Genomic DNA, 24,692 nt, shown 5'->3' with positions numbered 1-24,692 from the left:
TAAACATTCATGATTTTTAGGTTTAAAGGCCTACTGAAATGAGATTTTCTTAGTTAAAGTTAAAGTACCAATGATTGTGACACACATACTAGATGCAAACGGGGATAGCAGGTCCATTCTATGTGTCATACTTGATCATTTCGTGATATTGCCATAATTTTTGCTGAAAGGATTTCGTAGAGCACATCCACGATGAAGTTCGCAACTTTTGGTCGCTAATAAAAAAGCCTTGCAGACGTTTTGCGCGGCTCCTCGCATTGTTTATAATCATAGCCTCCAGCATCAAGAGCTAATTGGACCGAGAAAGCGACAATTTCCCCATTAATTTGAGCGAGGATGAAAAATTTGTGGATTAAGAAAGTTAGAGTGAGGCACTAAAAAAGAAAAAGAAAAAGCGATGGCTCCGGGCGGCGACAGTGGTAGCGTTTCAGATGTAATTAGACACATTTACTAGGATAATTCTGGAAAATCCCTTATCTGCTTATTGTGTTAATAGTATTTTAGTGAGATTAGATGAGTAAAGTCATACCTGAAAGTCGGATGGCTGCGGTGAACGCCAGTGTCTCTGAGAGAAGCCGATGAGAAGCCAAAGTCACAGCTACAGGAGGAGGTCCCGTAATCCACTGAAGTCTCCGGTAAGAGCCGACAATTTTCCCATCCAAAAACTTGCTGGTTGACGTAGAGCAGGGGTGTCAAACTCAAATACAGAGTGGGCCAAAATTTTAAACGGAACAAAGCCGCGGGCCAAGGTTGAAGAAATCAACCTTTTAATAGGGACTCAAACATGTTTTGCATTAAATATTGAACAAGCAAGGCTTATATAACTTTAGTGACATGCAAAATCCAGTTTCAAATAATAATAATAATAATTAAAAAAAGATCAATGGCCTATCAAATAAAATTTAAATAAAAAATGGTATGCCTTTTTTTCTATTTGCAATCTTCTGAGGTAAATATCAATTGTTTTCCACAGGCTAATAAGAAATTTGAAAATAAAATAACAATAATGAATGAACCAAATATTCAAGCCTTGAAGTAGCAAGAGAAAATGCATGAATAAAACGTTAATCATTGGTCAGTTTGCTGGAAGTTTCCCGGAATAGTTAGTGCTGCAAGGGGTTCTGGGTATTTCTTCTGTTGTGTTACGGTACTGATGTTCACCCGAAATGTGTTTGTCATTCTTGTTTGGTGTGGGTTCACAGTGTGGCGCATATTTGTAACAGTGCTAAAGTTGTTTATACAGCCACCCTCAGTGTGACCTGTATGGATGTTGACCAAGTATGCCTTGCATTCATTTGTGTGTGTGTGTGTGTGTGTGTGTGTAAAAGCCACAAACATTATGTGACACGCTGTTAGTATGGAGGAAAAGCGGACGTGACGACAGGTTGTAGAGAACGCTAAAGGCAGTGCCTTAAATGCACGCCCCCAATATAGTTGTCCAGGTGGAAATCGGTAGAAATTCGGGAGAATGGTTGCCCCGGTAGATTTTCGGGAGGGGCACTGAACTTCGGGAGTCTACCGGGAAAATTAGGAGGGTTGGCAAGTATGAGTATTAGCGGTGAATGCAGTGTTACAGCGGCACCGACGCTGTATAACACCGGCGGGCCAGCTCTAATGCTAAATTGATATTGCCTCAAGGGCCAAATTAAATTACACGGCGGGCCAGAGTTTGACACCCATGACGTAGAGAAACATGTTCGCTTGACCGCTTTGTGTTAAAGCTTCACAACAAAAACAAAGAAACACCGGCTGTGTCTCGGTGCTAAAGGCAGCTGCAATCCACCGCTTTTTCACCTACGTCTTTCTTCTTTGACGTCTCCATTATTAATTGAACAAATTGCAAAAGATTCAGCAACACAGAAGTTCAAATTACTGTGTAATTATGCGATGAAAAGAGACGACTATTAGCTGTAAGTGGTGCTGGGCTAAAATGTCCGCTACAACCTGAGACATCACAAACACGCGTCATCATTCCGCGACGTTTTCAACAAGAAACTCCGCGGGAAATTTAAAATTGCAATTTAGTAAACTAAAAAGGCCGTATTGGCATGTGTTGCAATGTTAAGATTTCATCATTGATATATAAACTATGGGTGGTCTTTAATTTTTTGCGTCTCCGGGCAGGTTTGTTTTTTGTATATTTGTCCAATATGGCTCTTACTAGTTTAGAGTTGCCGACCCCTGGTTTATATGAATAAAAATAGCAAAAATGCTCGCACAAAAAGATTGTGGTCAACTTTTGCTTATAATTCAGTGGTTTGGTTTTTGTCCATGTGTCATTTTCATGATTTCCTTCTCAGGATTGAACAAGTGTGGCAGAAAGAACGGCGGCTGCACTCACCTCTGCCTGCCTCGTCCCAACGGTACGTCCTGCGCTTGTCCCACCGGCATCCTGCTCAAGGGCGACGGCAGATCGTGCGACGACTCCCCAGAGGCCTTCCTGGTCTTCTCCAACCGAGTCAGCGTGCGGAGAATCTCCTTGGACACCGACGATCACACCGACGTGCACGTGCCTGTGCCCGAGCTTCACAACGTCATTTCGCTGGACTACGACAGCGTGGACGGAAAACTGTACTACACCGATGTCACCTTGGACGTGATAAGGTAGCAACCACATGGCATGACTTAATACTTACATGTATTGTGTGTTGTCTCCAAACTTTCCCACTGAGCGCCGCTCACTAAAAATCTTAGCATGCATATATTTCCAAAACTCCCCTCAACTTTGGTTCTATGAATCAATCAATCAATCAATGTTTACTTATATAGCCCTAAATCACTAGTGTCTCAAAGGGCTGCACAAACCACTACGACATCCTCGGTAGGCCCACATAAGGGCAAGGAAAACTCACACCCAGTGGGACGTCGGTGACAATGATGACTATGAGAACCTTGGAGAGGAGGAAAGCAATGGATGTCGAGCGGGTCTAACATGATACTGTAAAAGTTCAATCCATAATGGATCCAACACAGTCGCGAGAGTGCAGTCCAAAGCGGATCCAACACAGCAGCGAGAGTCCCGTTCACAGCGGAGCCAGCAGGAAACCATCCCAAGCGGAGGCAGATCAGCAGCGCAGAGATGTCTCCAGACCCTAAGGGGTCTAAGTCATACTTGCCAACCCTCCCGGATTTTCCGGGAGACTCCCGAAATTCAGCGCCTCTCTTTAAAACCTCCCGGGACAAATTTTCTCCCGAAAATGTCCCGGAATTCAGGCGGAGCTGGAGGCCACGCCCCCTCCAGCCTGTTTTCACGTCCGCTTTCCCACAATATAAACAGAGTGCCTACCCAATAACGTTATAACTGTAGAATGATCGAAGGCAAGTTCTTGTTTTTTTTATGTGGGTCATTAACATCCTCCCAGTGCGGCAACAACAAACAACAACAGCAGTCACGTTTTCGTCTACCGTAAAGCAGTTCGTCTGCCGTAAACAGCAATGTTGTGACACTCTTAAACAAGACAATACTGCCATCTACTGTCCATGCATATGTGACAATAACATCTACGGCTTTTAGAGCAGTGGTTCTTAACCTTTTTTCAGAAATTTACCCCCTGTGAACATTTTTTTTAAAATTCAAGTACCCCCTAATCAGAGCAAAGCATTTTTGGTTGAAAAAAAAAAAGATAAAGAAGTAAAATACAGCACTATGTCATCAGTTTCTGATTTAATAAATTGTATAAGAGTGCAAAATATTGCTCATTTTTAGTGGTCTTTCTTGATCTATTTAGAAAAAAAGATATAAAAATAATCCAATCCAATCCACTTTATTTATATAGCACATTTAAACAACAATAACGTTTCCAAAGTGCTGCCACAGCCATGTTAAAAACAATATTATGCTCCACCAATGACTGAATAAAACAAAAAAGAAAACCAATAAAAACAATATGAAAACAAATATGATTAAAAACTATTTTAAAGGGTAAAATCAATTAAAACAGTAAAATAAAAATCAAAGTGTATAAAAAACACAGAGGACCACACAACTCACAAATAACTAAAAACTTGTTGAAAATTAAACAAGTGATTCAATTATAAATAAAGATTTCTACACATACTTCGATGAGATGGCGACTTGTCCAGGGTGTACTCCGCCTTCCGCCGTTTTGTAGCTGAGATAGGCACCTGCGCCCCCCCGCGACCCCAAAGGGAATAAGCCTTGAATTACTGCCGGGTCAAATTCGCTTCCCAAAATAATTAGCGCATGCTTAGTATTACCGCCTGGTCAAACTCGTCACGTCACGAGTGACACTTCCCCTGTCAGGATTTTCAAAATGGAGGAGGCTGATTTCAATAATTAGAAATCGCATAAAGCGAAGAAGATTAAGAGCTATTCAGTAGGATTTAATGTCCAAGCTTACATCACACTCAAATTTTTACTGCATACCTTTGGTAAGTGCCGGAGTGAGAAGAAGTTTTAAAATATTTAGCGCATGCTTACTTTTACTGCATGCCTTTGGTGAGCGCAGGAGTGAGAAGAGGTTTTAAATTAATTAGCGCCCCGGCGGTAATTCAAGGAAATACGGTATATGTGTATGTATGTACAGTATGTATGTATGTATGTGTCTGTATGTATGTATGTATGTATGTACAGTATGTATGGATGTATGTGTCTATGTATGTATGTACAGTATGTATGTATGTATGTATGTATGTATGTACAGTATGTATGTATGTGTGTATGTATGCATGTATGTACAGTATGTATGGAGGTATGTATGTATGTTTGTATGTATGTATGTATGTACAGTATGTATGTATGTATGTACAGTATGGATGTATGTATGGATGTATGTATGTACAGTATGGATGTATGTATGTACAGTATGGATGTATGTATGGATGTATGTATGTACAGTATGGATGTATGTGTGTGTGTCTATGTATGTATGTATATATATGTATGCATATATATATGTATGTATGTATGTACAGTATGTATGTATGGATGTATGTATGTGTGTGTATGTATGTATGTATGTATGTATGTATGTACAGTATGTATGGATGTATGTATGTATGTATGTATGTATTTATGTATGTGTGTATGGATGGATGGATGGATGGATGGATGGATGTATGTATGTATGGATCCAAAAGGGCCCCACTAATTAAGTGTTGATAAAATATAGGTCATAAAATTGTTATAAGTTAAAGTTAAAGTACCAATGATTGTCACACACACACTAGGTGTGGCAAAATTAGTCTCTGCATTTGACCCATCACCCTTGATCAACCCCTGGGAGGTGAGGGGAGCAGTGGGCATTAGCGGTGGCCACGCCCGGGAATCGTTTTTGGTGATTTAACCCCCAATTCCAACCCTTGATGCTGAGTGCCAAGCAGGAAAGGAATGAGTCCCCTTTTTATAGTCTTTGGTATGACTCGGCCGGGATTTGAACTCACAACCTACCGATCTCAGGGCGGACACTCTAACCCAGGGGTAGGGAACCTATGGCTCTAGAGCAAGATGTGGCTCTTTTGATGACTGCATCTGGCTCTCTGATAAATCTGAGCTGACGTTGCTTAACACGATAAGTAATGAATAATTCCACTTGTAATCATGGTGTAAAAAAAAAAGTTCAAAATATAAAACATTCTCATGCATTTGTAATCCATCCATCCGTTTTCTACCGCACCTGTTCAAGAAGTTGCGTTAATGGTAAGAAGTTATTTATTTATTATTGGTTAGTGTGGGGCTTGCCCTCCTGGGGGTTCTTCGGACCACCAAGCACCGACATGAGAGCCTGTTTCAGGGTTACAATATTGTTTTATTTTTCAATAAAAATGGTTTTATTTTTCAATAAGTATTTTTCTCTTTCATTCTCCCTCGCACTCGGGCTCCAGTTCCAACCCTGTCTCTCCTCCTGGCTGCTGCTTATAAAAGAGCGACAGGTGATTAGATAACAAGGGCCAGGTGGGCCATCTACGCACCTGTCGCTGATTTCGAGGCCGGTCCTGGCACACCCTGCTTCGCTGCAGGCCCGCAGGCCACGCCCCCTCCACAGTTAGCTTCAGAATAACAATGCTATTTCAAAAGATAAGAGACCTATTATACTCTAGAAATGTTGGTCTTACTTAAAATGCATGCGTTTTGTTGTGTTCAGTGTTAAAAAAAAATATTATATGGGTCTCACAGAAATACATTTAAAAATATTTGGCTTTCTTGGCTCTCTCAGCCAAGAAGGTTCCCGACCCCTGCTCTAACCACTAGGCCACTGCTTACAAGTAAAGGAGTGGGGGGGTTGCCCACATCTGAGGTCCTCTCCAAGGTTTCTCATAGTCAGCATTGTCACTGGCGTCCCACTGGATGTGAATTCTCCCTGCCCACTGGGTGTGAGTTTTCCTTGCCCTTTTGTGGGTTCTTCCGAGGATGTTGTAGTCGTAATGGTTTGTGCAGTCTTCTGAGACATTTGTGATGATTTGGGGCTATATAAATAAACATTGATTGATTGAGTGATGTTTCTATTTTATCTCTCAAACACAAAAAATATGCAATATTTCCTCCCAAAAAGTATTTTAAAATGGAATATTTGCTGTGAAGTATTTGGAACCTTGACTAGGTCAATAATTCTAACATTGCTTTTGATTCATTATTATTTGTTGAGCAATGACAACTTTAAAGGTAAAAAGTCGACATTGCAACTTTTTCTTGTTACATTTCACCTGTTTGCTCTTTTATTTAACTTTTTTTTATACTTGAAGTAATTTTAGAATGTATCGCGGGCCATTTGAAAATAAACTTCGGGCCACAAAAGGCCCACGGGCAACACTTTGGACACCACCGGTGTAGATTAATAAACATTTCAATTCTGTTTCTAGGCGAGCCAACCTGGATGGCACAGGCATGGAGACCGTAATCAGCCAGGGTCTGAAGACCACAGATGGGCTGGCTGTGGACTGGGTGGCCAGGAACATGTACTGGACCGACACCGGCCGGAACACCATCGAGGTGGCTCGTCTTGATGGAACGGGTCGCAAAATCCTGGTCAACAACAGTTTGGACGAACCCAGAGCCATTGCTGTGTTCCCCAGCAAAGGGTAAGCAAGCATCGAAGTTCTAAGTTAATACAAAAATACAAAACCCCGTTTCCATATGAGTTGGGAAATTGTGTCAGATGTAAATATAAACGGAATACAATTATTTGCAAATCAAATCAAATCCAAATTGTAAAGGACTGTTACTGAGCTGATGTTGATGTGCTAAAACCTCTTTCTCAATAACAAAATGTTACTTTGAATCCATTTTTGCCAGCCAAGAATACATTGATGGAATGAATACATCCAAACACTTTATTAATATCCATTACGCGCATGAAGCGGCCGGAATGAGAATCAGCACCTCCAAGTCCGAGTCCATGGTTCTCGCCCGGAAAAGGGTGGAGTGCCATCTCCGGGTTGGGGAGGAGACCCTGCCCCAAGTGGAGGAGTTCAAGTACCTAGGAGTCTTGTTCACGAGTGGGGGAAGAGTGGATCATGAGATCGACAGGCGGATCGGTGCGGCGTCTTCAGTAATGCGGACGTTGTACCGATCCGTTGTGGTAAAGAAGGAGCTGAGCCGGAAGGCGAAGCTCTCAATTTACCGGTCGATCTACGTTCCCATCCTCACCTATGGTCATGAGCTTTGGGTCATGACCGAAAGGATAAGATCACGGGTACAAGCAGCCGGAATGAGTTTGGGTCTCTCCCTTAGAGATAGGGTGAGAAGCTCTGCCATCCGGGAGGAACTCAAAGTAAAGCCGCTGCTCCTCCACATGGAGAGGAGCCAGATGAGGTGGTTCGGGCATCTGGTCAGGATGCCACCCGAACGCCTCCCTCGGGAGGTGTTTAGGGCACGTCCAGTCGGCAGGAGGCCACGGGGAAGACCCAGGACACGTTCAATCAATCAATCAATCAATGTTTACTTATATAGCCCTAAATCACTAGTGTCTCAAAGGGCTGCACAAACCACTACGACATCCTCGGTAGGCCCACATAAGGGCAAGGAAAACTCACACCCAGTGGGACGTCGGTGACAATTATGACTATGAGAACCTTGGAGAGGAGGAAAGCAATGAATGTCGAGCGGGTCTAACATGATACTGTGAAAGTTCAATCCATAATGGATCCAACACAGTCGCGAGAGTCCAGTCCAAAGCGGAGCCAGCAGGAAAACATCCCAAGCGGAGGCGGATCAGCAGCGCAGAGATGTCCCCAGCCAATACACAGGCGAGCAGTACATGGCCATCGGATCGGACCGGACCCCCTCCACATAGGAGAAAGAGAAAAGAAACAGCAGATCAACTGGTCGAAAAAGGGAGTCTATTTAAAGGCTAGAGTATACAAATGAGTTTTAAGGTGAGACTTAAATGCTTCTACTGAGGTGGCATCTCAAACTTTTACCGGGAGGGCATTCCAGAGTACTGGAGCCCGAACGGAAAACGCTCTATAGCCCGCAGACTTTTTTTGGGCTCTAGGAATCACTAATAAGCCGGAGTCTTTTGAACGCAGATTTCTTGCCGGGACATATGGTACAATACAATCGGCAAGATAGGATGGAGCTAGACCGTGTAGTATTTTATACGTAAGTAGTAAAACCTTAAAGTCACATCTTAAGTGCACAGGAAGCCAGTGCAGGTGAGCCAGTACAGGTGTAATGTGATCAAACTTTCTTGTTCTTGTCAAAAGTCTAGCAGCAGCATTTTGTACCAACTGTAATCTTTTAATGCTAGACATGGGGAGACCCGAAAATAATACGTTACAGTAATCGAGACGAGACGTAACAAACGCATGGATAATGATCTCAGTGTCTTTAGTGGACAGAATGGAGCGAATTTTAGCGATATTACGGAGATGAAAGAAGGCCGTTTTAGTAACGCTTTTAATGTGTGACTCAAAGGAGAGAGTAATGCCGCCGGTATTATACAGCTAATACTCACACTTGCCAACCCTCCCGATTTACCGGACTCACAAATTTCAGTGCCCGTCCCGAAAAACCTCACGGGGCAATCATTCTCCCGAATTTCACACGATTTCCACCCGGACGACAATATTGGGGGCGTGCCTTAACGGCACTGCCTTTAGCGTCCTCTACAACCTGTCGTCACGTCCGTTTTTCCTACATAGAAATAGCGTGCCAACCCGGTCATGTAATATATGCGTTTTTTTACACACACACGCACACAAGTGAATGCAAGGCATACCTGTTCATCAGCTATACAGGTCACACTGAGGGTGGCCGTATAAACAACTTTAACACTGTTACAAATAAGTGCCACACTGTGAACCCACACCAAACAAGAATAACAAACACATTTCGGAAGAACATAAACACAACAGAACAAATACCCAGAATCCCTTGCAGCACTAACTCTTCCGGGACACTACAATATACACCCCCCCCCCAAACAATAATGAAAGTTTTATTCATGCACTTTCTCTTGCCACGTCAATGGTTGAATATTTAATTAATTTATTGTTATTTTATTTGCAAATTTATTGTTAGCCTGTGGATTTTTTTTTTTTAATATATATTTACCTCTGAGGGCTGCAAAGAGAAAAGAGGTATTCATTTTTTATTTAAATTTTATTTGATATGCAATTGATATTTTATAATTATTATTATTATTATTTCAAACTGGATTTTACTTGTCACTATAAAGTTGTATAAGCTTTGCATGTTCAATATTCAATGCAAAACTTGTTTGGGTCCCTATTAAAAGGTTAATTTGTTCAACATTGGCCCGCGGCTTTGTTCAGTTTTAAATTTTGGCCCACTCTGTATTTGAGTTTGACACCCCTGGCTTAGGCTTCACGGTGGCAGAGGGGTTAGTGCGTCTGCCTCACAATACGAAGGTCCTGCAGTCTTGGGTTCAAATCCAGGCTCGGGATCTTTCTGTGTGGAGTTTGCATGTTCTCCCCGTGAATGCGTGGGTTCCCTCCGGGTACTCCGGCTTCCTCTCACCTCCAAAGACATGCACCTGGGGATAGGCCCCTCCCACCTCCAAAGACATGCACCTGGGGATAGGCCCCTCCCACTTCCAAAGACATGCACCTGGGGATAGGTTGATTGGAAACACTAAAAAATGGTCCCTAGTGTGTGAATGTGAATGTTGTCTGTCTATCTGTGTTGGCCCTGCGATGAGGTGGCGACTTGTCCAGGGTGTACTCCGCCTTCCGCCCGATTGTAGCTGAGATAGGCGCCAGCGCCCCCCGCCACCCCAAAAGGGAATAAGCGGTAGAAAATGGATGGATGGATGGACCCCTGGCTTAAATCATTTCAAACACATTGAAACCACGATTTTAAGTGTTTGTCCTACACATAGTAATCAGTTGTGGACAGACAAAGTCCCAGCAGTGCAGCTTTAGCAGTTTTAGTCTAGTTTGCAAATAGAGCGGTTGATAAAACGAGGTTCCACTGTCCTATAATGTGTTCCAATTTCTCACCATTTTAGATAAAACACATGTTTTTTTTTTTTTTAGCTCATTAATTCTGCCTTTTCTCTGTAGATTCCTGTTCTGGACCGACTGGGGTCATATCGCAAAAATTGAGCGGTCTCACCTGGATGGTACAGACCGGAAAGTTCTGATCAACACCGACCTGGGCTGGCCTAATGGACTCACATTAGACTATGACACGAGGAGGTCAGAAACTAGCAGAATGTTCATTACATTTCATTTGTGTGTCTGTATTGTCAAGATTATGACAAAAGAAAATGTCAAATATTTAAAATTTACAATGATTTAATGCAGTGGTTCTCAAATGGGGGTACGCGTACCCCTGGGGGTACTTGAAGGTATGCCAAGGGCTACGTGAGATTTTTCAAAAATATTCTAAAAATAGCAACAATTCAAAAATCCTTTATAAATATATTTATTGAATAATACTTCAACAAAATATGAATGTAAGTTCATAAACTGTGGAAATAAATGCAACAATGCAATATTCAGTGTTGACAGCTAGATTTTTTGTGGACATGTTCCATAAATATTGATGTTAAAGATTTCTTTTTTTGTGAAGAAATGTTTAGAATGAAGTTGATGAATCCAGATGGATCTCTATTACAATCCCCAAAGAGGGCACTTTAAGTTGATGATTACTTCTATGTGTAGAAATCTTTATTTATAATTGAATCACTTGTTTATTTTTCAACAAGTTTTTAGTTATTTTTATATCTTTTTTTCCAAATAGTTCAAGAAAGACCACTACAAATGAGCAATATTTTGCACTGTTATACAATTTAATAAATCAAAAACTGATGACATAGTGCTGAATTTTACTTCTTTATCTCTTTTTTTCCAACCAAAAATGCTTTGCTCTGATTAGGGGGTACTTGAATTAAAAAAATGTACACAGGGGGTACATCACTGAAAAAAGGTTGAGAATGTACCGGTAATAAAAAAAAATAAAGTATGGCATGAGGATAACAGAACTTGTAATCAAACATATTTCCTCGCAACCTCAGAAAAGCCATCACAATATGTGGACTACAAAATGTTAATAATAACGTGAATAAAAAATAGAGCTGTTATGAACGCGTTAATGCAGATTAATCCGTCATAATTTTTATTCCGATGACAGGGTTTTCCTTATTTTTCGGACTATAAGGTGCACTTAAAATCCTTTCATTTGGTCAAAACTCGACAGTGTGCTTTATAACCTGGTGCACCTAATGTACGGAATAATTTTGGTTGTGCTGACTGACCTTGAAGCTATTTTATTTGGTACATGATGAAAAAGTGTGAACAGTAGATGGCAGTCACGCATAAGAGATATTTGCAGACTGCAATATGATGGCAGTCACACATAAGAGATATGTGTAGACTGCAATATAATTTAAGTAAACACCAAATTGTATATGTTCCATTGAAAATATAGAACATTACACGCTCAAAAATCAATCCAAATGTTTTACTACGATTTTGATAAGCTATGAAGGCGCACCGCTTGATGGATTGTACTGTGCTTCAACATACGAGTATTATTATGGTGTGTGTATAAGGTAGTACAAATTATCTGCCGTTTTGTTTCGCAATATTATGCAAAATCAACTTTTCTTACCTTCTGGTACCTGCCGATCTGTATTTGGGATCAGCATAAATCCTGAAAATGTGCGCGCTTCCGCCTTTGTAGTCCGCGCCGACGCCGTAGTCGATAAGCTTCTTCTTTTTCTCTACCTTCTTGTTATGAGACATTCTTCCTGCGCTGTTGCCATTTCTAATATAAAACAGTGTACATTTCTCAATTATATCTGTCAGTAAACTCACCATGAAAGCGCTAAAACATACCGGTGTAGTGAGTTAACATTATTCACCCAAGGAACTTTAGTTATTATAGATTTCTGGTAGGACGTTTTTTCACGGGACACATTTCTGGCATTGTTGTTGCACTAGTGAAGTGAAGTGAATTATATTTATATAGCGCTTTTCTCTAGTGACTCAAAGCGCTTTACATAGTGAAACCCAATATCTAAGTTACATTTAAACCAGTGTGGGTGGCACTGGGAGCAGGTAGGTAAAGTGTCTTGCCCAAGGACACAACGGCAGTGATTAGGATGGCGGAAGCGGGAATCGAACCTGCAACCCTCAAGTTGCTGGCACGGCCACTCTACCAAACGAGCTATGTGAGCCACGGATGAGGAGATGCTGCTCCATTATTGATTGAAATAAAGTCTGAATGTCATTAAAACAGTTAGCTCCATCTTTTGACACTTCTTCCACTCCCGTCCTTGCACGCTACACCGCTACAACAAAGATGACTGGGAGAAGACGCTGCCGAAGGTGAGCCACGTAAATAAGACCGCCCACAAAACGGCGCATCCTGAAGTGACTTGAGGATGATCTGTAAAACATAATCCATGCAACATTTTGACCAAAGAACCACCATTACTTGTTATGTAGACCACAAGGAAGTGTTTCTAATTCAGAAAAAATATATATCTAATGACTCCTTTAATGCGTCCTATAATCCAGTGCACCTTATATATGAAAAATGATCGAAAATAGACCATTCATCGTCAGTGCGCCTTATAATCCGGTGTGCCTTATGGTCCGGAAAACACGGAAATGTTTCCGCCATGTTCAAACTGTGCTATTTTGTTGTGTTTTACATCAAATAAACTAGGGCTGTGAATCTTTGGGTGTCCCACGATTTGATTCAAAATCGATATTTTCTTTCAATTCAACACGATTCTCGATTCAAAAACGATTTTTTTTCCCGATTCAAAAGGATTCTCTATTCATTCAATACATAAGATTTCAGCAGGATCTACCCCAGTCTGCTGACATGCTAGCAGAGTGGTAGATTTTTGTAAAAAGCTTTTATAATTGTAAAGGACAGTGTTTTATCCACTGACTGCAATAATGTAAATTTGTTTTAACTATTAAACGAACCAAAAATACGACTTATTTTATCTTTGTGAAAACATTGGACACAGTGTGTTGTCCAGCTTATGAGATGCCATGCAAGTGTAAGCCACTGTGACACTATTGTTCTTTTTTTATTATTTTTATAAATGTTCAATGAGAGATTTTTAATCACTGCTATGCTGAAATTAAAACTAATATTGATACTGTTGTTGATAATATTCATTTTTGTTTCACTACTTTTGGTTTGTTCTGTGTGGTGTTTGTGTCTCCTCTCAATTGCTCTGTTTATTGCAGTGTCGCTGGGTCAGGTTCGGTTTTGGAATTGGATTGCATTGTTATGGTATTGCTGTGTATTGTTTTGTTGGATTTATGAAAAAATATATATATTTTTAAAAAAAATGAGAATCGATTCTGAATCACACAACATGAGAATCGCGATTCAAATCCGAATCAATTTTTTCCCACACCCCTAAAATAAACCCTCTGAGCATGCTCGTTTTATTCCAATGTTTACAAAACATTGACATGTTTCCGCAGGATCTTTTGGGTGGACGCCCACTTGGACAGGATCGAGAGCTCGGACCTGAGCGGGAAGCTGCGACAGATCCTGGTCAGCCCAGTGTCCCACCCCTTCGCCCTGACCCAGGTAACCCCTTTTTGCCGACCTCAGTGACCAATCAACTTCCTCCCGGCTGCCTCCGTCACTCTCCCGCTCTCTTGCGTGTAACTCTGGCCATCCCCGCTCGCCCCTCCAGCTCATACTCGGCTCATTCGACGTAACCATTTCTTCCACTTCTCTTCCACTCTGACCTTCATTTTCTTCCTCCTCCCTCCGACCCCGCCCCTTATTCCTCCCATCCCCCTCTCCTTGTCTGTCTTTTTTGCCCCCTCTCTCCTCTCTTCTTCTCCCTCCGTTTCCCCAGTTGAAGCCGGTGTCCTCCCCTCTAACTCCTTTCTCCCGACTCTCGCAGCAAGACCGCTGGATCTACTGGACTGATTGGCAGACTAAGTCCATCCAGCGGGTGGACAAGCACAACGGCCGGAACAAGGAGACGGTGCTGGCCAATGTTGAGGGCCTCATGGACATTATTGTGGTGTCACCTAATAGGCAGACAGGTACGGGGTGTGCTGAGCCGTGCCGGTGGTGGACAGTAGTAGTGATGGGTAAATGACGCTTGAGTGAGTGTGTGGCACACTCACTGACTGTATTGACACTGCACTCATACTCACGGATGTTTTTAGGAGCCGCAAGGCCCATTGCAGAGGTGGGTAGAGTAGCCAGAAATTGTACTCAAGAGTACTGTTACTTTAGAGATTTATTACTCAATTAAAAGTAAGGAGTAGTCATCCAAATATTTACTTGGGTAAAAGTAAAAAGTATGTTGTGAAAAAACTACTCAAGTACTGAGTAACTGATGAGTAACCTGTTTGTTGAATGATTACGGCAACAAGTAATGCACAAAAACAAAAAAATAGCAATGAGCAAATTCATAGCCAGGAATATCTCTTAAGCAACTAAAACAATAATATATATTAAATAATAATACATTAAAATAAAAAAAATTAAGGCAAATTGAGCCACAATAACTTAACAGCACCATAGGCTCAGTAGGCATTCATTGATTGATTCATTGATTAAATGATTGAAACTTTTATTAGTAGATTGCACAGTACAGTAAATATTCTGTACAATTGACCACTAAATGGTAACACCCCAATAAGTTTTTCAACATTAATCAATTACTTAATAAATGACCAAGTCGAGGTGATCTACCTCATATATACATACACACACATATCATATATATATATACATATATATATATATATATATATATATATATATATAAATATATATGTATAGAGATCCATCCATCCATCCATTTTCTACCGCTTATTCCCTTTTGGGGTCGCGGGGGGCGCTGGCGCCTATCTCAGCTACAATCGGGCGGTAGGCGGGGTACACCCTGGACAAGTCGCCACCTCATCGCAGGGCCAACACAGATATATATATATATATATATATATATATATATATATATATATATATATATATATATATATATATATATATATATATATATACATACACAGTATATAATTTATACTTTTTTATTTTGCTGTTTTTGTTGAAATGTTAAAGGTGTTTTAATGAATATACATGCATGTTTAACATATAGATTCCTATCTTTCATGAAGACAAGAATATAAGTTGGTGTATTACCTGATTCTGATGACTTGCATTGATTGGAATCAGACAGTATAGTGCTGATAATGTCCACATTTTCAAATGGAGGAGAAAAAAAGTTCCTCTTTTCTGTCTAATACCACATGAAAGTTGTTGGTTTTTGGCATCTTATTTGTCCAGCTTCCATATTCGTTTTTATACACTTTACAAGAAATACATTGGCGGCAAACTCCGTAGCTTGCTAGCTTGTTTGCGCTGGCTTTCGGAGACTCTTATTTTGTTAGCGCAGGTGCGATGGAGCGGCGCTTTTATTGTGAAGACAGGAACTGTGCGATCAGTCTTTAGGCTTTTGACGGGAAGTACGGTTGAAATAAAAAGTGTCTTTTTTCCTTTACACTTTTGATTGATTGGTTGAAACCTTTATTAGTAGATTGCACAGTACAGTACATATTCTGCACAATTGACCACTAAATGGTAACACTCCAATAAATTTTTCAACTTTTTAGGTCGGGTTCTACGTGTGACGGTCATGTGACCACCTGGCTCTGTTTGATTGGTCCAACGTCACCAGTGACTGCATGTGATTGGTGAAACACAGGCATGCGTAGATCCTACTTTGAATGCGTGTCTGACAAAATCAAAACAAACAAAACGTGCATTAACAGATCCATAAATAAAAAAAGTAGCGAGTAACGAGCTGAATGTAGATAAATGGAGCGGAGTAAAAGTAGCGTTTCTTCTTTATAAATATACTCAAGTAAAAGTAAAAGTACGTTTCAAAAAAACTACTCTTAGAAGTACAATTTATCCCAAAAGTTACTCAAGTAGATGTAACGGAGTAAATGTAGCGCGTTACTACCCACCTCTGGCCCATTGTAAAAGGACTCCCAAAGGAGTCCTTTTACAATAGGTCAAATGACCCTATTGAATTTGCAACGTTTTATTATTATTATTTTTATTTTTGTTTCTTTCTTTTTTCTTCCGCCATCACTTTGAGCTGTAATTTGACCCACTTAACATGCTTCAAAACTCACCATATTCAACACACACATCAGGACCTGCGAAAATTGCCATCTAATAAAAAAATAAAAATAAAATTTAAAAAAAGTCGAAATTGCGGTCTAGCGCCCCCTAGGAAACAACACAAACAAAACTGCTCGTAACTTCAGTTAAGAATGTCATACAGACATGAAACAAAAACCTTTACGTCGGTCTAACCTAGACCTACATTTCATAATTTTACGTTCTTGAGCAAAAATCAACAGGAAGTTGGCAAAAACACCTTCAAAACAAAACTTTCCTAAAAAAATGCAGTTTTCGCCTCTTTGAGCTGTAATTTGACCCACTTAAAATGCTTTAAAACTCACCAAACTGGACACACACATCAGGACTGGCGGAAATTGCAATATAATGAAAAAAACAAAGCCCAAAACTCAATTTTTGAATAAAACACAGAAAAAACTGCTCCTAGGAAGAAAACACAGCCAAAACTGCTTTTAACTTCCGGTAGGAATGTCGGAGAGACATGAAACAAAAATCTCTATGTAGGTCTCACTTAGACCTACATTTTAATTTTTCTTTTTTTTTTTTAACTCGACACACACTGGCCTGAACCAAAAATAGCTTGTAAAATATCAAAAGATACAAAATATATCAATCGATAAATGACAGGGTGCTTTCCGAATGTGTGATAATGATATGGAGAGTAAAAACAATGAGTTTGATCTCCGTTTAAGTTACAAAGCATTTTAGGTAGCGGATAACCCACAATAGTTTCTATTTTTTTACATTTGGCACTATTAAAAAATAATTTATAATGTATTCTTCGGTGCGGCGTCTTCAGTAATGCGGACGTTGTACCGATCCGTTGTGGTGAAGAAGGAGCTGAGCCGGAAGGCAAAGCTCTCAATTTACCGGTCAATCTACGTTCCCATCCTCACCTATGGTCATGAGCTTTGGGTCATGACCGAAAGGATAAGATCACGGGTACAAGCGGCCCAAATGAGTTTGGGTCTCTCCCTTAGAGATAGGGTGAGAAGCTCTGCCATCCGGGAGGAACTCAAAGTAAAGCCGCTGCTCCTCCACATCGAGAGGAGCCAGATGAGGTGGTTCGGGCATCTGGTCAGGATGCCACCCGAACGCCTCCCTAGGGAGGTGTTTAGGGCACGTCCAACCGGTAGGAGGCCACGGGGAAGACCCAGGACACGTTGGGAAGACTATGTCTCCCGGCTGGCCTGGGAACGCCTCGGGATCCCCCGGGAAGAGCTAGACGAAGTGGCTGGGGAGAGGGAAGTCTGGGTTTCCCTGCTTAGGCTGTTGCCCCCGCGACCCAACCTCGGATAAGCGGAAGATGATGGATGGATGGATGGATGGATGTATTCTTCATAGTCCAAAACATGCATCTAACCCTTCAAACCACTTCCCCTGTATTAGGGTTGTCCCGATACCAATATTTTAGTACCGGTACCAAATTGCATTTCGATACTTTTCGGTACTTTTCTAAATAAATGGCATTATTGGCTTTATTTTAGTAAAAAAATCTTAGAGTACGTTAAACATACGTTTCTTATTGCAAGTTTGTCCTTAAAAAATGTTTTGACACCCCTAATGTTTTTGGTTTCTTTTTCTTTTTTTCTTCTTTTTTTTTTACTTTTTATCCATGTCTTTCTTTGTTTATTTCTTTATTTATTCTCCCACTGTCACAAGCAGCTCACAAAGGGCAGCCATGTTTGGGATGTGGCACTCAATTAACGAGTTTGATGTCTTTGATTTACTTCCTATGGCGCCTTAAGATCAGTTGTTTCCTTAACGTATTTAGATCGATGGTGGCGAAGAATACCGATGCAGCGCACGGCTCCTCCAACTTCTTTTAGTAGGAACTGTCACTTGTGGGCCAAAGGTATGGCGTCACATTAGTGCCAAAAATCCAAGCGCATAAAAATTGTTATCGCGCGCTGATTCTCCAATTCGTGCGCGTGTGGTGCCTATGTGCACGCGCGGCGTCTTCCTTTTGACACTTTGTGGGCGGTTATTCTTACACGGCCCCTCCTTTCTGATTGTTCAGGCGAAAATAGCTGAGGGCCAATCAGAAGTATAGCAGGGCGGGTCAACGTCAATATGTATCAAGATAATACAGCTCCTGTCGACAAACACATTCTAAAAAGTCCACATTTAGTGGAGTTGTGGAAAATGCCAATTGAATTTTATCTTAAAGTCTTTGAAGAAGGTAATGTCTCATCTGTTGAGAGAACATCACATAGTTAATGAAGTGTCAAGATCAATATCTCTCTTTTCATACAACCAGTCGACATCGACAGATGTCAGTCAATGATGGAAATTATATTTTCAAATATGTTTTCTTTCCTCACTTGTCTGTTTTAAAAAAATATTTGTATTTATTTAATATTTGTATATGTAAATATTGAATGTATGCCACAAAGTGGGACTATCAATCAATCAATCAATGTTTACTTATATTGCCCTAAATCACTAGTGTCTCAAAGGGCTGCACAAACCACCACGACATCCTCGGTAGGCCCACATAAGGGCAAGGAAAACTCACACCCAGTGGGACGTCGGTGGCAAGGATGACTATGAGAACCTTGGAGAGGAGGAAAGCAATGGATGTCGAGCGGGTCTAACATGATACTGTGAAAGTTCAATCCATAATGGATCCAACACAGTCGCGAGAGTCCAGTCCAAAGCGGATCCAACACAGCAGCGAGAGTCCCGTTCACAGCGGAGCCAGCAGGAAACCATCCCAAGCGGAGGCAAATCAGCAGCGCAGACATGTCCCCAGCCGATACACAGGCAAGCAGTACATGGCCACCGGATCGGACCGGACCCCCTCCACAAGGGAGAGTGGGACATAGAAGAAAAAGAAAAGAAACGGCAGATCAACTGGTCTAAAAAGGGAGTCTATTTAAAGGCTAGAGTATACAAATGAGTTTTAAGGTGAGACTTAAATGCTTCTACTGAGGTGGCATCTCGAACTGTTACCGGGAGGGCATTCCAGAGTACTGGAGCCCGAACGGAAAACGCTCTATAGCCCGCAGACTTTTTTTGGGCTTTGGGAATCACTAATAAGCCGGAGTCCTTTGAACGCAGATTTCTTGCCGGGACATATGGTACAATACAATCGCCAAGATGGGATGGAGCTAGACCGTGTAGTATTTTATACGTAAGTAGTAAAACCTTAGAGTCACATCTTAAGTGCACAGGAAGCCAGTGCAGGTGAGCCAGTACAGGTGTAATGTGATCAAACTTTCTTGTTCTTGTCAAAAGTCTAGCAGCCGCATTTTGTACCAACTGTAATCTTTTAATGCTAGACATGGGGAGACCCGAAAATAATACAGTAATCGAGGCGAGACGTAACAAATGCATGGATAATGATCTCAGCGTCTTTAGTGGACAAAATGGAGCGAATTTTAGCGATATTACGGAGATGAAAGAAGGCCGTTTTAGTAACGCTTTTAATGTGTGCCTCAAAGGAGATAGTTGGGTCGAAGATAATACCCAGATTCTTTACCGTGTCGCCTTGTTTAATTGTTTGGTTGTCAAATGTTAGAGTAGTATTATTAAATAGAGTTCGGTGTCTAGCAGGACCGATAATCAGCATTTCCGTTTTTTTGGCGTTGAGTTGCAAAAAGTTAGCGGACATCCATTGTTTGATTTCACTAAGACACGCCTCCAGCTGACTACAATCCGGCGTGTTGGTCAGCTTCAGGGGCATGTAGAGTTGGGTGTTATTTATTTATTTGCTATTTATTTTCTTTCCTCCTTTCGATTTGTTATAAATGTCAGATTATTGTATGTATATGTATATTTAAATAGTCGATGTTCCATTGACATCAATAAAATGATGGGGACCAGCTGTCCGAGGTAAGATGGAGAAACATGGAGTGTTAATTCATATCTATGATGAAAGGTCCATGGCAGTTCCCTCGGTTTAAAAAGAAAGGAAATCATGTGTTCATGGCTGAACAATCAATCAATCAATCAATCAATGTTTATTTATATAGCCCTAAATCACAAGTGTCTCAAAGGGCTGCACAAGCCACAACGACATCCGCAGTACAGACCCCACATAAGGGCAAGGAAAAACTCACCCCAGTGGTACATCGATGTGAATGACTATGAGAAACCTTGGAGAGAACCACATATGTGGGCAACCCCCCCTCCATGGGAGACGTAAGTCTTACACTATTAGCTCTCAGATTTAATTTGCCTAATGTATGGAGCTAGCTTTTTTTTGTTGTTTTTTTAAATGCATATTTTTAACTCTGCCATCTATACTGATCTGGGCTGATATCTAATTTTCCATAGTTTGAGTTGTTTGCAGAAACGTAAATACTTTTTAATAGTAATGTTAAAACCATATTCATTAATTGTAGTGATAACCTTCCATCCATCCATTTTCTACCGCTTATTCCCTTTTGGGGTCGCGGGGGGCGCTGGCGCCTATCTCAGCTACAATCGGGCGGTAGGCGGGGTACACCCTGGACAAGTCGCCACCTCATCGCAGGGCCAACACAGATAGACAGACAACATTCACACACTAGGGACCATTTAGTGTTGCCAATCAACCTATCCCCAGGTGCATGTCTTTGGAAGTGGGAGGAAGCCGGAGTACCCGGAGGGAACCCACGCATTCACGGGGAGAACATGCAAACTCCACACAGAAAGATCCCGAGCCTGGATTTGAACCCAGGACTGCAGGACCTTTGTATTGTGAGGCAGACGCACTAACCCCTCTGCCACCGTGAAGCCTAGTGATAACCTGTCATTCATTATTCTACTAAAATAGTCATTGCAATCCTAACATCAATAATTAGGCCCGTATGCTAATCACGTGGTCCTGATATGAAGTACGCATAGATAAGTGGGTTCAGGTAGACTTTGGTGTAAACTTAAAGTAGATAGAGGAAAGAAAATGAATAGTCCCACATTGTGAAATAAATTCAATATTTACATATAGAAATATTAAATAAATACAAATATTTTTTAAAACAGACAAGTGAGGAAAGAAAACATATTTGAAAATATAATTTCCATCATTGACTGACATTTGTGGACTGGTTGGTGTATGAAAAGAGAGATATTGGTCTTAAAACTTCATTAACTATGTGATTTTCTCTCAACATTTTCTTCAAAGACTTTTAGATAAAATTCAATTGGCATTTTCCACAACTCGACTAAATTTGGACTTTTTAGAATTTGTTTGTCGACAAGAGCTGTATTATCTTGATACACATTGATGTTGACCCGCCCTGCTATACTTCTGATTGGCCCTCAGCTATTTTCGCCTGACCAATCAGAAAGGAGGGGCCGTGTACGAATAACCGCCCACAAAGTGCCAAAACGAAGACGGCTCGCGCGTACTCGAAAAGGCGCCGCGCGCGCGCTCAAAGATACCACACCCAAGCAAAAGGGTGTCGTGCGCGCGCATGAAGTGGAGAATCAGCGGGCAATAACAGTTTTTATGCGCTTGGATTTTTGGCACTAATGTGACGCCATACAAAGGAAGCACTTTCGGACACAGCAGCTGTATCGGTCACATGTTTTTTATTTCTTAAAGCAGGCATGTGATTTTTCCGTCTAAAGTTGGAATTCCGCCGTTTTTAATCTCCGGGGGGGAAAAAAAGTGTCGACCAATCAACTACGGCGTAATATAATATTGCGCCGTAGTTGATTGGTCGATATGTTCCTTCTGACCAATCAGGACATCTGTTATGAATGATGACGTTATTGCCGCCATTTTCTAAATGTAAACGATGTCGGTTCTCGAGAGAAAGGACGCTTCACGAGTAAAAGAAATTGATAAACATGTCAAAAATAAGTTTTGATGGGACCGGATGGAAAGGGAAATCACTGATACTGTTGGGAAGAAGGAAGTTACGACTTTGTTCGGCGATTTTATTCGGAAAATCGATCTTCCCGGAAACGTTTAGTGCACGTGGTTACATGATAATATTGACTATGGATCACGAGGTGTCAAGGCTTTGGAAGTACATGCGAAACGCCAAAAACTATGAAACAACTTGAAGCAACGAAAAGGAACTTTTCACTAGCTGGTACTTTTGGATGTCAACCGAAAGTGAGCAAACCTTACGGACTTCATCCTTTGTTTACATCATGGGTGTCAAACTCTGGCCCGCGGGCCAAATCTGGCCCGCCGTGTAATTTAATTTGGCCCTTGAGGCAATATCAATTTAGCTTTAGAGCGTCGGTGCCGCTGTAACACCGCATTCACCGCTAATACTCATACTTGCCAACCCTCCTAATTTTCCCGGTAGACTCCCGAAGTTCAGTGCCCCTCCCGAAAATCTCCCGGGGCAACCATTCTCCCGAATTTCTCCCGATTTCCACCTGGACAACTATATTGGGGGCGTGCATTTAAGGCACGGCCTTTAGCGTTCTCTACAACCTGTCGTCACGTCCGCTTTTCCTCCATACTAACAGTGTGTCACATAATATATGTGCCTTTAACACACACGCACAAGTGAATGCAAGGCATACTTGGTCAACAGCCATACAGGTCACACTAAGGGTGGCCGTATAAACAACTTTAGCACTGTTACAAATATGCGCCACACTGTGAACCCACACCAAACAAGAATGACAAACACACTTCGGATGAACATCCACATTGTAACACAACAGAACAAATACCCAGAACCCCTTGCAGCACTAACTCTTCCGGGAAACTTCCAGCAAACTGACCAATGATTAACGTTTTATTCATGCATTTTCTCTTGCTACTTCAATGCTTGAATGTCTGGTTCATTCATTATTGTTATTTTATTTTCAAATTTATTACTCGCCTGTCGTTACGTCCGCTTTTCCTCCATACTAACAGCGTGTCACATAATATATGTGCCTTTAACACACACGCACAAGTGAATGCAAGCCATACTTGGTCAACAGCCATACAGGTCACACTAAGGGTGGCCGTATAAACAACTTTAGCACTGTTACAAATATGCGCCACACTGTTAACCCACACCAAACAAGAATGACAAACACATTTCCGGTGAACATCCGCACCGTAACACAACAGAACAAATACCTAGAACCCCTTGCAGCACTAACTCTTCCGGGAAACTTCCAGCAAACTGACCAATAATTGACGTTTTATTCATGCATTTTCTCTTGCTACTTCAATGCTTGAATGTTTGGTTCATTCATTATTGTTATTTTATTTTCAAATTTATTACTAGCCTGTGGGAAAAAAAATGGATATTTATCTCAGAAGATTGCAATAATTAGGATAGGATAATTGGGATATGTATGTTCTATTAATGATGTTTTCATGTCTTTAAACACTTAAATATTTTCTTCAAATGTTGCCGTCTTTGTTAATTTTAGCATGTTAAATTGGTGAAAAAACAGGAGCTTCTGGGGGGCCTTGCCCCCGAGACCCCCGGAAATTTTTTCAGTCTTTTTCATTGTGGTCAAATCACATGCCTGTTAAAGGGACACACATCGAGGGTTTTGGTGTTTTCTAGTGTATCGATGCTGCAGTATCTTTTGACCCATCACTAGTGGACAGTATGTCGATGGCTTTTTTGTCGGTGCTCGTTTGAAAGGTCCCTCTTCTCTTCTCCAGGGACTAATCTCTGCGGGGTGAACAACGGAGGCTGCACTCACCTGTGCTTTGCCAAGACCAACAGTTTTGTCTGCGCCTGTCCTGATGAACCAGACGGGCGTCCCTGCTCCACCAGTAAGTGACAACAATCATTTACAGCAGTGGTCCCCAACCTTTTTGTATCCGCGGACCGGTCAACGCTTGATAATTTGTCACGCGGCCCGGGGGGGGGGTCCTTTTTTCTTTTCTTTTTTTTTTCTTCTTTGTCATGAAAAAGGGACGTTTTTGTCATGAAAAGGGAGGTTTTTGTGGTTGGTGCACTAATTGTAAGTGTACATTGTGTTTTTTATGTTGATTTAATTAAAAAAATATATATATATTTTATTTTATTTTTTTTTTATAAAAAATTCATCTACGACCCGGTACCGGGCCGCGGCCCGGTGGTTGGGGACCACTGGTTTACAGCAGCAAGCGTGAACAGAAATGTAATAACATTATTGAATGCAGCTATCAACTATCCATCCCATCAATCCATTTTCTACCACTTAATCCCATCTTGGGGTCACGGGGGGC

At 41.2% G+C, this 24,692-nt stretch overlaps 1 protein-coding gene across 1 annotated transcript in view; it reads left to right on the top strand.

The window, feature by feature from the left end:
* The window catches only part of lrp4 (low density lipoprotein receptor-related protein 4), a 475,714-nt gene that overhangs the window by 429,787 nt on the left and 21,235 nt on the right, over positions 1-24,692 (top strand). Inside the window, exons 28-33 of the mRNA XM_061887739.1 lie at positions 2,301-2,604; positions 6,820-7,038; positions 10,486-10,620; positions 13,882-13,990; positions 14,268-14,460; positions 24,141-24,254. Of these exons, the coding sequence (XP_061743723.1) occupies positions 2,301-2,604; positions 6,820-7,038; positions 10,486-10,620; positions 13,882-13,990; positions 14,268-14,460; positions 24,141-24,254 (1,074 nt within the window). The remainder of the gene's footprint in view (positions 1-2,300; positions 2,605-6,819; positions 7,039-10,485; positions 10,621-13,881; positions 13,991-14,267; positions 14,461-24,140; positions 24,255-24,692) is intronic.

This window comes from Nerophis ophidion, linkage group LG25, assembly GCF_033978795.1.
Source record: "Nerophis ophidion isolate RoL-2023_Sa linkage group LG25, RoL_Noph_v1.0, whole genome shotgun sequence".
Lineage (NCBI taxonomy): Eukaryota > Metazoa > Chordata > Actinopteri > Syngnathiformes > Syngnathidae > Nerophis > Nerophis ophidion.
This window is presented reverse-complemented; position numbering and strand designations above follow the sequence as displayed.